The 13,415-nt window shown below is 37.8% G+C and overlaps 1 protein-coding gene across 16 annotated transcripts in view; it reads right to left on the bottom strand.

Annotated features, from left to right (window-relative positions):
• The window catches only part of DMD (dystrophin), a 995,174-nt gene that overhangs the window by 52,522 nt on the left and 929,237 nt on the right, over positions 1 to 13,415 (bottom strand). For 12 of the 16 annotated variants that reach the window (XM_053386964.1, XM_053386963.1, XM_053386969.1 and 9 more), the window contains 3 exons: positions 6,935 to 7,009; positions 1,780 to 1,981; positions 310 to 395 (listed from right to left, as the gene is read on the bottom strand). In XM_053386964.1, the coding sequence (XP_053242939.1) occupies positions 310 to 395; positions 1,780 to 1,981; positions 6,935 to 7,009 (363 nt within the window). Of the gene's footprint in view, positions 1 to 309; positions 396 to 1,769; positions 1,982 to 6,095; positions 6,161 to 6,934; positions 7,010 to 13,415 lie in introns of those variants that run through there. The other 4 variants (XR_008330241.1, XM_053386971.1, XR_008330242.1 and 1 more) reach the window with 4 other exon arrangements.

Here is a 13,415-nt window from a genome sequence, read left to right as displayed (position 1 = left end):
TCCCAAGTAACTACAATCAATTTTCATAGAAAATATAATGCAGTAGAAAAAGCATAATACCTTGGGTGGTATTCAGTTAAGTTTTACTCATAGTAGATCCACTGAAATTAATGAACGTGATGAAGCTAAGTCTGTTAGTTTCAATGCCTGCTCTGGGCAAAACTTAGTTGAGTATCACCCCTTGGAAATACCTGTTTGCTTAAAAATTGAAAAATAAAGGGGAATGTTTAGAATATGCAAGGAGCTGACAAACAAGTATTTGCTGCTTCTATATGCTGCATTTCTGTAGTAAACAGTGACTTGACTTACATCTGTATTTATCTTCCAAATGTGCTTTACAGAGGGAAATGACACCAGTTTTAAAAGAGAGGACACGGATCCTTCCTGTTCGACCCCTATTGAAATTAAATCACAGGAAAAGGAGAAAATTAATACAGTCAAATATGTGAATTATACATGCAATCTATATTTGTTACTTCTAAATGCATAAGTGAACATCTTAGAAGTTAAGAAAAAACTCAAAAGGAATGGAAAAGCCCTACAAAACAAATAGATTATAACTCTGCAAAGGGGTAGCTATTATTAGATAAACAAAGCTTCACAAACTTACATTTCAGAATTATGACTTCTTTTGTTTCTCCATATGCTATGCAATTCACTCATGTATGCTGAACAGCAGTCTTCAGCAGTCTTTTAAGTCAGAAATCCTATCCCATGGGTATGTCATTGTTTTTAATATGAAAATGCATAGTAATTTCTTAAATGCCTACTTAAATATTCTATAATTTTATTTTATTTTATTATTTATATGGTTAGAAGTTGTTTTAGAATTGTGCTTTAACACTGTAACCTGCTGTTGGACCTTAGGGTGATGGGCGGGAAACAAACAAATCACAAAAAGTGCTTTTATAATACTTTTCGAGTTGCTGTTGCCCCCTGTCATAAAAGACATATTGTGCTGAAATACAAAATTACATTTATATTTGGTAGAAATAAACCATTACATCAACTGAATTCTATAAAGTAATGGTTTTACCAACTAATAGACATCCTCTTTGCACCTACAGATTAAACAAAACACAATAAAATTGAGATAGACTATCATAACATTACAACAAAACTAGAACTGGGGCGGACTTGGGAAAGGAAGAAAAATTGTAGCTCCAGAGGATACTGCTGGAGATACCAGCAGTTCCTAATACAAAATTTAGCACTCCATGGTTCTCTTAATTAAAAATTGATGAAAAATTGTTGGGATCTGGAAGAATTCCAATGCTGTAAACCATTTCCTTAACTGAAGATTTTCCTTTAATTAAACTAAAACCAGTTATTTGTGTTCTTTGAAATGAACTGACAATATTTTATTTGCCCATAAAACAGCTTTTTATGTGATGTGGCGTCTCATGAAAAAAGACAAATTTAACCATGCTATGGTAAATCCTCTGCGGAGTGGGGCTGAAAGCATATACCAGACCAAAAAGAAACAAACAAACAAACACCCTGAAGGGCCTACTAGATGATTTAACAAATGAGACAGAAGCTGACCCCAATTATATAGGACATTCTATTTAAATCTGTCATTTCCCAGTTTCACATTTCATAACAGAACTGCACAGGGCTCCAAAACTAACCAAAGTATTTGCTGAATAGCCTTTAAGCTATTAGCTTGTATTAAACTTGCACTCTGATCACCAGCTTGCCAGCTCTGAGCCATTCATTTTTCTAGCAAGGACAAAAGTTCATTATAAGCAAGTGTCACTGAAGTCTACCCGCACATACGTGTCATAAACATTCAAAAGCCAGTTGAGGCACATGTCCACGCAGAGAGGGACGTTGACTAGGTTATTGTGCTCTTGTTCGAGTCGATCATAAATGGTAGTCAAGCAGTTGATGATCTGAAGTATATCCATTGGCTGGTCATTCTGTTTGAGGTTGTGCTGGTCCAAGGCATCACATGCAGCAGACAGACTCAGGAGATCCACTGTACAAGGAATAAAAACAACAATCCTAATAAGAAGCAGCCTTAATCGGTGACAATCGAGACAAATTAATTATCTAGCTATGTGTGTTGGACTTAACCACTAGTGTATTAGCTTTAAAATGTAGCTTTCATATTTCATTTTTAGTATCATTCCGTCACTAATGGATTTTCTCTATATAGGTATGATCTAGTTCTAGTTCAGTGGCATAACATGTTACTTGTCTAAAAAATGCTTCTTGTCCAGCAACAGTCTGTTTATCAGCTTCATCCCCTGGGATCAGGCAAAGATCCTTTAATACAAATTTATTCGCCAAACTGGAAATGCAGTAAAATACTTTTTAACATGGAGCTTAAGGCTAAGTGTTCAGCTCTTCTGAGAGAATGAATAAATGATAATTAAATAAACTCCACAAGGAATGGGTGGCAGCCTAATTGTATATGCACCTACAAATAAACAGAGGTTATTCTCTTTCAGAAAAGTTTTCCATGCCAATAAATGACAGTGCCTTGAAAGTGGTTAATGGTTTTTTTATTTTTGTTTTTAACTTGCATGAAACACCACTAGCATATCTACTAAGCAGTAGTGTGAAAATATATTTTTCTTCAGAGAATTACTGAATATCTGACAGTGACAGATTATTGTAATCTCTTGCACTTCCCTCCCAACCCGCCCCCCCCCATACCAAGGCTATTGCTATGGGGGGCAGACTTGCTATGGGGAGTGCAGACTTCAGGACTGCAGTAGTATGACTCGCTGAGCAATCCAAATCCCCTTTGTGTCAGATTGGGGCAAGGGCATATGTATTGGGCAGAAGTTTCTTGTCAGCCTCTGTTTGCCTCCTGCTGCCGTTGCCTTTGGAGTGATGCCACTATGGAACTCTGCCTTCTGTTGTGGCCTTTCCCCTTCTGCCCACCACATGTGTGGACATGCAGAAGTGGAGAATCCCCTCACCAGGCCAGCACAAAAACCATAAATAGAGCTTTCCAGAGGCAGGAAGGATGTGGTGCAAAGCCAGCCCTGCTTCAGTTGTGTGATAGCATTAGGCCTGATTTACCGTATTTTTTGCTCTATAAGACTCACTTTTTCCCTCCTAAAAAGTAAGGGGAAATGTGTGTGCGTCTTATGGAGCGAATGCAAGCTGCGCAGCTATCCCAGAAGCCAGAACAGCAAGAGGGATCGCTGCTTTCACTGCATAGCAATCCCTCTTGCTGGCTTTTAGGATTCAGAATATTTTTTTTTCTTGTTTTCCTCCTCCAAAAACTGGGTGCGTCTTATGGTCTGGTGCGGTATATCCAGTTGCTGAACCAGGTCTAGACTGGCACAGCAATCGGTCTGCCCTGGCAACCATACATGGCAGGGCTATAGATGCCTTGGTCCCCTCCACTCTTTGAGGCCCGGCTGGGCTGGGAGAATGGCAGCCTAAGTCTGGATCCAACTCATTATCTTATAAATAATGTACAGTAAGACTGTAACTTAACTTGTGTGCATTCAGCTTTACGTGTGTGGCAAAAATATCAAAAGGGTCAGGGTTCCAGGGGAAATGACTTTGGTAATCTCACCCACCACTGAACCGAATGGGTTTGATTATATGTGATTTTGGCTTCTATTCCCTAAAATAGAACCCCCATGTAAATTGTGGGCTTAATGTATTGTCATACTCTGAGAACACGATTAACTTAAATCCTATTGGTTTTAATGGGTTTACTCTAACCACAACCCATTATAGATATCTAATTCTAAATTAAAGTTATGATGATTTAAATTTTATTGCTATTAGCTGCCTGAGCTCTACTGGAAAAGGCTGGATACAATATGTTTAATTAAAAAAAAATCATTCGACAAGCTGTCCAAATTTTATTTAATGTTAACATGCAATTATATATCCCCACCCAAAACTTTTTGATACAGAACAGAAACTGGAATTTATTTATTTTTAAACGTTTTTATTTGGTGCCTAGACTAGAGCAATTAGTGGCCTGGTGGCTTTAATTGATTTATATATAAATAGCAGCAGTATTTTATGCATGCTTACTTCTAATTCCCAGTGAGTTTAATAGGTCTTACTTCCAAGTAAGTGCAAATAAAACTACAGTCTTGCAGTGCAATTCTCTACATGTCCATGTAAAAGTAAGCCCCAGTGAGTTCAATGGGGCTTATTCCCAGGTGTGTATAGGATTGCAGCCATAATCTCAAGTAAACAAGTTTTCTTTTTAATTAATACTCCTAACTTTCTAAGGAATATTGTATCTTTCTTCCTTTCCCTATATCAACAATTCAAGATTAAAACAATTATGCTACTGGAAATTCATTAACAGCAACAAAGTTGGGTTATTTGTTGCTGAAAGTTAAGAACATTGCTACTAGCAATACATCACCGCTTCTATAGCCTACATATAATAGGGGTATTTAAAATGAGAGTTGAAAGTAGTAAAAGTAGTTAAAAGTAGAAGTTGGCAAATGTGTCCTCTTTTTTCGCTCTCCAAAATATGGCAACCCTAGCTTTGTGCTTCTTACTTCGGAATTATAATTCCTTGGAGAACAAACATTGTTAGCCAGCCATATCAAACAACTCCCTTTGAAGCAGGCATGAACAATAGGCTGAGGTATTTAGCAGAGGTGGCAATGCATGTTTAATAAGAACATCCGGAATGGTAAAAACCTCACTTGGCCCTAATTAAACTTGCAAGTGAAGACAAATTATGCTGTAAAGTTCTTACAACTGCTTGAAGGAGGAGTGGTATGAAACACACACATATCAATCTTAAATAAACCAAGCAATTTGTACAGCTTTACATTTCCAGAGACTTACTTTTTAACAATAATTTATATATGATGTGTCACAGCATACCACCAGTACATATTTACACTTGCCAGTGAAACATACTGCATTCAGAACTGCCTCAGTTAATGCTATAATCTTTTTTATTTTTACACCTATGTAAAACGGCTGCTTTTGCATAGCCCCTTCCATGTTAATGGAGTGGTTATATTGTTACACCTCATCCCAATATCTGAGCTGTGTTACGATTCCAGGAGTACCAGGTCTGTGTTCCCCTTCAATGAGGCAAAGCAGAGCCTGCGGTGTCTTTATGATACATGGTTTATTGACACATATATACAACCTGAATCCAATAGAGGGATCTGCAGCATTACATTCCAAGAGCCCATAGCCAAAGCACTGGGTTCAAAACAGACATCAGCATCCTGCGCTTTTTTAAAAACAGCTATTTCTCCACCCCACTGCTTAGTAACTCTATTCCTTAACTCCTCCCTGCCACTCTAAACCCTACACTCTTATCCCCTGAATAAACTTTTCACACCTAGCCCCTTTGAGCTCTGTATTTCCTAATGGTTTATCTGCTCACCAGGCGATCATCTCAGGGAAGCTTGTCTGACTTAATTAGCACCTAACTTATGTGAAATTCCTAAAGGAAGGGTCATAACTTAAAATGTCTGCCTGCTTTAATTAGCTTTCACATATGCTAATAAAAAGACTTACCTGTAGGCCCACCACACCTCTTACTGTACCCTAACACACACCTGGGACCACCTTAAATACACATGAGTTTGGCTATTTCTCAGTTCTAACAACCCAGCCTTAATTAAGTCTTACAGCCACAGATTCATAACAATATGAGATACCAAAATTCAGAAAAAGGTTTTGCTTTATAAGCTTACTGCAGCCTTCAATGTTGCACAAACAGATTTCCACTCATATAATGGGGCTTCAATTGCCCCTCTTCCCTACAGCAGCTCCCCAAGCACCAGATGGTCACCTAATCCTCTGGAGTCCCTTTTGAGGGAACATCAGGGGTGCTGTGAGGGAAGAGGGGAAGCTGAAGTGGGAGTCCATTCCATTCACACACAGACAGCTTTGGATACCACCCTCTAGGTGACAATGAAAGCACAGAAATACCAACATTCATTAACAGTTATCACAAACCTTCAGTTAGTTTCAAAGCCCACAGTCTAGTTAGAAACTCTTCAGTATTATTATTATTATTATTATTATTATTATTATTATTATTATTATTACTACTACTACTACTACTGTGTATTTTGGCTTTCATATGCAGTGCTATTTTTCTAGAAAAAATAGGTGCCGGAACTCACCATGAACACTTCCCTCATCCTCTTAGAATGGCAATGGTGCCCACCTGAGAGGTGCCGGGAAAAAGCTGAAAAAAAGCCCTGCATATGAGACATATAATTGAAAGGGGGGAAGCTTTTATTTCATTCTGATTATGTTATTCTGTTTATATTAAAGTCTTTTTTGTCTCTGGTCTTCCTCCTGAAAGCCGTGTATTTATGTGTATGCATTTTGCATATTTTCATATAATGATGTTAGTAACCAGACATTTCTTAGAACATATGTATTTCCAGAAGCAAGATCTATGATTCAGAGGGCTTTCAACCACATCCTCAATATATACCCAAATAGAACCCAAAACTGTCAAGTTTAACAAGCAAACTGAAAACAATTTTCAAATGGAAAAAATAAAAGAAACTATGGTGTGCAACTTCCCTTTAAAATGTTTACATATCCAAATTAAGGGGAAATTTCACTGAGGCTCATAACATTTCCCCATTGTTGTTTTTATTTAAAAAGATTTCCCTGACCTACCTCACAGAATTGTTGAGGCAATAAAATGGGGAGAGGGAGAATCATGTATTCCACCTTGCATTATTTTATTTTATTTCTTTCACAAAACTCCTGCTTAAACAATGGTATTTCCTTCAGCCATATTCTGGGTACAAGTCTGAAAATGAACAGTATAAGGGGTGGGGGAACAATATGGGGGAAACTAACAATGAAGTATTATTATTAAATTTTTATTTATACCCTACCTTTTCCCTGACAGGACTCAAGGCTACTTATCTCATCACAATTTTTGAAGTATATGTTTCTGAAGTACATATACAAAAAAATGAAAGTTTAGTAAAATACTCACAACAGAGAGCTTTCTGTAGTCTTCGGAGCTTCATAGCAGTTCTGTATGCTGAGAATCTAACATTGTTCAAGTCAGCTAAGAGGTGAATGAAAGAAAAAAGGGGATGAGAGAAAATCAGTTATTTCATAATTGATGCAATGGCACAGTATTTGGTGAACAGATAAACTAAAGATTCATTTTAAATAAGAACTTAAAATATTTTCTTCATTTTAAATGTGAGGAATTAAACCAGTAACCATGAAAAGGCTATCCTTAATATTAACAACACTGCTCTCATGTGATATGCTTCACACATAAAGGGCAGAAACCCGCCAAAATTAAGTACCATTAAGGCTGCAAACCTGTATCTAGTCACCAAGGAGCAAGTCCCACTGAACTCAACATGGTTCAGGTCTCAGTGGACATGTATAAGATTGCGCTGTTTCAGTGATTTCAAGGGAGATTTAAGCACCTCCTAAATTTCTTCCTATTGAAATTCATGGCATTAAGATATTTTTTGGTTTGGTTGGATTGTGGCCAAAATGTTGCACAGTACTATTGCAGGACTAAAGTGTTGTTACTTTAAAGATATGAATTAGGAAATCTTCCTTTCCCACCCCCCACTTCCCTCCTTCGGCTTGGGATTGGCAGGCTTTTTGTAAAGAGTACTTGAAAAGGGAAAAAGAGAAGGACTTAAGGGAGGAAAAAAGATAAAGGGAGGGAGGGAGGGACTTCTGCCAGGGTTTGCATGTAGGAACTAAACCCCGTGATGCACCAGAGAACAATGCAGCTTTATAAAGAGCCAACGCCAGCACCACTTTCACCTACTTTTGTGCTTGTTCTTTGCCGCATCAGATTCCTCCCAAGCCTACCATTTCCCTTCATTTAATAACTGAGCAGTTAAGGTGCCCCTTTGAAGTTACAATGAACAGGGACAGAATGGGATCTCGCCCAAGTAAAGATGGGTTGAGAACAGAAGCGCCACAACATCTTTGTTAAAATATTTATTCATCCTACTTCCATTTAAAAACAACAAAACAAATATATAAGCTCCGAAATAAACCCAGTGAGCCCCTTCTGCTTCAGCATGGGGTGGAATGCAGGCAGGTGGGCTTTTGTTACCATCATGCCTCTATGCTACAGCCCACTTTTGAACGCGGCTTCATCTTGCATATCAGGGATGAATGTGCCAAAACGTATACTGTACAAAAATGTGCCTCTAGATCTGGTGCATGTTTCTCCTTGCCTTGTGGACACTGCTTCTTTTCATGGGGACAGAGCAAAGAATAAAAGCCTTTGAAGTTGCACCATCACACCTGACATTAGCATTCACAAAGAAAGCCTTGCATATCAATCCTGATTAAGCACCACACACCCAAAAAATGTTCTTTTCACTTCATAGGTCTCTTCTGACTTTCCCTCCATTCTGTTTCTCATGTCTGGTAAATATTCTAGGAAGTGCAGAAAACTCCCATGAAAGAGTTCAGCACCCAGAGATACAGTACTCTCCTGCCCACCTTTTTTTAATATAAAAAGTAGCAAAAAACTCACTTCATATCACCATTTAGCTGTCAAAGAGACAAGCATCACAATATCTAGACTGCAGCTTTCGGAGTATTCATTTTGAATGTCTGCTAAAATACCTTATCTTGTTAATACTACTAGCCTTCATTATGTATTTGCTGTATTCCTGTTACAGACTTCCATGCACCTTTTAAATAGGCTGCTCATTAGTGTATTGTTTCGGCATTGTTCCTTCCTGCCAGATCTGCCTCACCATAATAGAAAGTGCCTCACAAACCTTCATGTGGCTTAGAATAAACTATGGTACTTAAACAATCCCATAGACAATAAATCTATCATGAAAGCAAATTAATAAAGACCTCTTTTGCCAAGGCACTGTGACTGCAATTTCATTGTGCAGATGTGTAAAAAAAGAGAATGCTTTAATTAGGGACAGAGGGAAGAAGCAAGAATACTATGTTACAAATGAGAAAGAGAAGTGAGATAATGCAGATTAACATATAAATAGCATCTGGTGAAAGGAAAAAAAAGCATTTCAATGCTCTTTAAGTAATGTAAATGATAATGTTAGGAGGAGAGCTAAACTCAGTAAAACTTTATACAAAAACAGCAATTAGTTGGCATATCTGGATTAATAATACTTTTACATGGATACTACAGCATGTACAAGCTCCACGTTCACCTACCCCCTTTCTTTTCCTCCATTTGCCAACTCTGCTGGAGACCTTTTTCCGCACAGTGCAGCTACTGCTCATAGCTCTTTGCTACATGCAGCTACGGTGTAACAACCCCTCAACCTCTGTCCACTTCCCTCCCACTAGCATTTTTCAATGAAATGTTTTTCTTAACAAACATTCTCAATTTGGATCTCTTTTATAAATAGAAGTTGCCAGTAAAATTAGCTAATTTGATAGTGCTTAAATTATGCAGCAGAAAGGCACCCATTCATATATGCCTGAGGCTTGTTCACAACATATGAAGCTGTGGCAATGAAGCTGTATGCTTGATCCATACACATGATTGAAATTAGGCAGCTTTTAAGAATTTTTTAATATAGGAATTATCAATATTATCAGTCTCCTAGAGTAACCTACTCCAGAACCCAACCACCCCAATAAAACATAATATCATGTCACTCTCTTCAAAACACTTCCAGACAGGAGTTTATTCTGAAATCAGTGCTGCTCACATACATATATTTTTTACCATCCACAGCCTGTTATCATAAAAATTCCAGCCTATAATTTATACTTGTTTAATCCAGATTTGCCTGCTCCCCATAAAATCAGATTTAAAAAAACACTTCTGCTGTCACTGCTGGTCTAGAAGCTTTTTAGTACATGCTTTTAATGGGTGGTTTGTTACATATGTGGTGACATTTTGGTGGGTAGTTCTAATGCTGCACTTCTACTTCTGTTTGCTCCTCGCCTGACCACAACCAAGTCATATTGTTCATGGCAGCTAAAACAATACACACATGCCTATTTCTACCTGCAGAACAGGGCCGGCTCCAGGAAGAGGCAAAGTTAGGCATCTGCCTCAGGCAGCAGATGCTGAAGCGCAGGGAGTGGCCAGAGCTGTGAGTGCCATGCAGCCTGCCCCGCACCCCTATGCTAGCCTGCTGCCTTCAAGAGCAGTGGAAGATATAGTTCCTTTACTAGCATTAGAGTAAGATTAAACTACAGTCCAGTTGGCATCTGCACATGCCTTGGGAAAGAGGACCATCTTGTCATCACCTCTGGCCACAAAATGTCTTGAGCCAGCCCTGCTGCAGAAGGTGCATTTAAATTTCAACACCACAATTAGGAATAGTTATTTTCTCAAGAACTTCACAGTACATGAAAGGATTACTCTTTGGAAACTGAAATTGCAGCACATTCACTATGCTTAAAAAAAAATATTCAACAGAGATATATTGTTATACCTCCTTAACAGTCCTGGCTCTGCAGCCTTGAATTCTTTTGGCTGGTTGCAATGTCTCCTGTAAGTGTGATAACACTTCTAACTTGATTGGATGCAGGATGGGGAGAAGTGTGTATGTATGCCTAGAATCTCAGATTTTTGCCTTGCTGCAATGCAGCCTAATCTACAATGGTAAGAGTCACACCTACTGCTCTGCCTAGTTTTACATCTATCCCCTCCCACAATTCAAATGTCCCCCTGGGAAGGCTATCTATGAGGGAATGCAGTCCTCAGGCTGAAAAGAGTTCCCCACCTCAGCTTTAAGTGAACAGGAAACTTGCTGCCACATGCTCAACATACCTGCTTCTATGAACATAAAATGAGGTCAGGCAAAGAGGCAGTTCAGTGGGTGCTTACTTAATTGCATGAATAGCCAGCCACTCCCCCACAACCCACCGTTGTTAGAAGAAGAAGAAGAAGAAGAAGAAGAAGAAGAAGAAGAAGAAGAAGGTGGTTTAATGCTGATCTTCCAAGCAAGGGTGAAATAATAAGTGAGTCAACTTGATAGAAAAATAAAATAATAAATATTAAATGTTGGCATGGAAGATTTGTCTCTCTTATTATGTACAGCATGACTGTTGCAGTTTGCTATTGGCCAGATTTTATGAAAAGAGCAGTCAGTCAACAGTTGTTCAGACTCAATCGAAAATGCTGGCTGAATAGGATGTATCAATGGCTAATGTTCTATCCTGATGCATATTAAGCTGCCTATAAAGTACAATGTTTAGGATAGTCCAAGGAATCTTCTGCCAAATTCTGCTTATCCAACACACTTGGCTTAATTTTTAAAAAATATATAACAAATATATTGAAAAGTTGTTATAGCTTGGAAAAAATATGGTCATACAGAGTCCATAGCATTATAGAGAGCTAGTAGACCAGATTCCCACTGAACCAAGTAAAAACTGAATGAACCAGATAGAACTGATTTTGACCATTTTATGGGCCAACAGGATAACCACACTGGAATGAAAGTCAAATTGAATTTAACTGGCCAATAATCCATTTATTATGCCATTTCCTTAAAATATTTGGCTAGTATTACACTGGGTTTAATAAATATTATTTTCCAAATGTCATACAAATGTGGTATACCTCCTTTTCTCCCTGATCCTTCCATGTAACCAGGATGAGGAGTTTGGAAGCTTTCACTTCTGCTTTTGGTTTACTGTTTTGTCCAAATTGGCAAACTGTGGTACACTATGATTTCAAGCCTGCTTGAAAACATGGTCTTTCTCTGAATACAGCTAGCTATGCTTTATCTATATACTGGACCTGATCTTTCGTAAAACTAAATTGTCGGTTAGGTGCTCTAGGACCTTAGAAAAGCTGCCTTTTCCAACTTGGGAGGGCCAAAGGAGTGCAAAAAGGTAACCTTTGGACAACTGTTCAACAGTTGAACAGTACGATCAATTCAGATGCAATGGTGAAGATGTAACACTCAGTGCACTGTTTTTGCCTGTCATCTTTACATGCTCCAGCATTATGTATGCGCCAAAATTAACAACTATGGTTAATGCAGGGCTGCAACAATGAATAATGTAAGGATTCTATGAGTCATGCCTGTTGGGATATAAACTTCAAAATTTTACCAGGATATTCTTGTAAACAGGGATCTGAGTTTCAAACAAGAATTTCAAATCCTGGGTTTGGAGTCAAAATTAAGTTTTCATAAACCAGCATCAGTGTAAGTTCAGGGCAGCAACATTCAGCTGCACACCTCACTTTCTACTAATAAATCCTTACTCAACTGCAGTGATTTCAGGGTCTCCTACTATGCTTGGTAATTATCAGGGTAAAAAACTCCAAATGAAAACAGCAACTGTCTGTCTTTGAAGTTAGTTTATGAAACTCAATGTTTTTAGTTACTTTTAGTTATTACATACAGTTTTGCTATCAAATACAGCACGTCATGCTATCAGGCTTTCTTCTTGCTCATTTTAATATTTTTTTGTCAGTTCTTTAAAAGTTTATTCCAAAAACAGAACTTTGAACAATTTTGGACTATGAATATATTTATAAATGTATTAACATACAAAAGTGAATGGTGGTATTTTTTCCCCACTTACAAAAGAATTGGCAAGCAGACATACCAGAGGTAGGATATATAATGGGATGCCAGCTTAGTATTGTAATTCTTGAATAAATTGCACTAGATCCAGAAACACATTATAATCCACATATTCCTGCATTGCAGGGGATTGGACTAGAAAACCCTTGTGGTACCTTCCAACTATGATTCTATGACCCAGAAAGCCAGATAGAAGAATAATATAGACACCATTTTGAATGCCAAAGAGAAAGCGATCTAAAAGAGAAACTGTTCATTCAATTACCACAGCTGATCTCCGTGCCAGTTTATGGCCAATGTATTCTAGCTTTTGATACAAGCTTCTGATACGTAGTTCAAAAATACATCGTGTAAGAGATGTGTCATGTTTGTTTGCAGTGACTGCGACCTATTTATGTCTCCCCACTTTCTTTTTACACATAGGGTTTACAGTCACAGATGATAAAGCAATAGATTCTGGAAATATAAACTAAAAAGCATCATGCTTCAGGTTAAGAACTGTGAGTTGCCTTTACTATTTTACACTGGTGAATTCAGAGAGAATCCAAAGAGGTAACAAATAAGTCCACATTCATGACTGCATCCAGCTGCTACAATTACCATTTAAAACAACACTAGTTTACCTGGAGGAAACATACCCTTTCGTTAACTGAAAATGCTGAGGTCGATATTGCTAAAATATCATTAAAACACAACAGTACACATTTTCCTGAGACATTACCACAGAGCTATGGTGCAGTTTAAGATGTAGTTTGAAAACAGTTTACAATTCAGTGGTACTTATCCATGCTTAAGATCACTGGCTATAATTTAACACGTGTTAAGATTACTGATTTTTTTAAAAAAATTTGATTGAAATTATTTGGCTTTAAGTGTTAATACACTAGGAAGTTTGAACTAAGATAATGAAATAAATAATAGTGTGACTTATGTGCTATTGAAATG

The sequence above is a fragment of the Podarcis raffonei genome, chromosome 4 (assembly GCF_027172205.1).
Source record: "Podarcis raffonei isolate rPodRaf1 chromosome 4, rPodRaf1.pri, whole genome shotgun sequence".
Lineage (NCBI taxonomy): Eukaryota > Metazoa > Chordata > Lepidosauria > Squamata > Lacertidae > Podarcis > Podarcis raffonei.
Note: the sequence above shows the minus strand (reverse complement) of the source record. Positions and strands in the feature narration are given on the sequence as shown.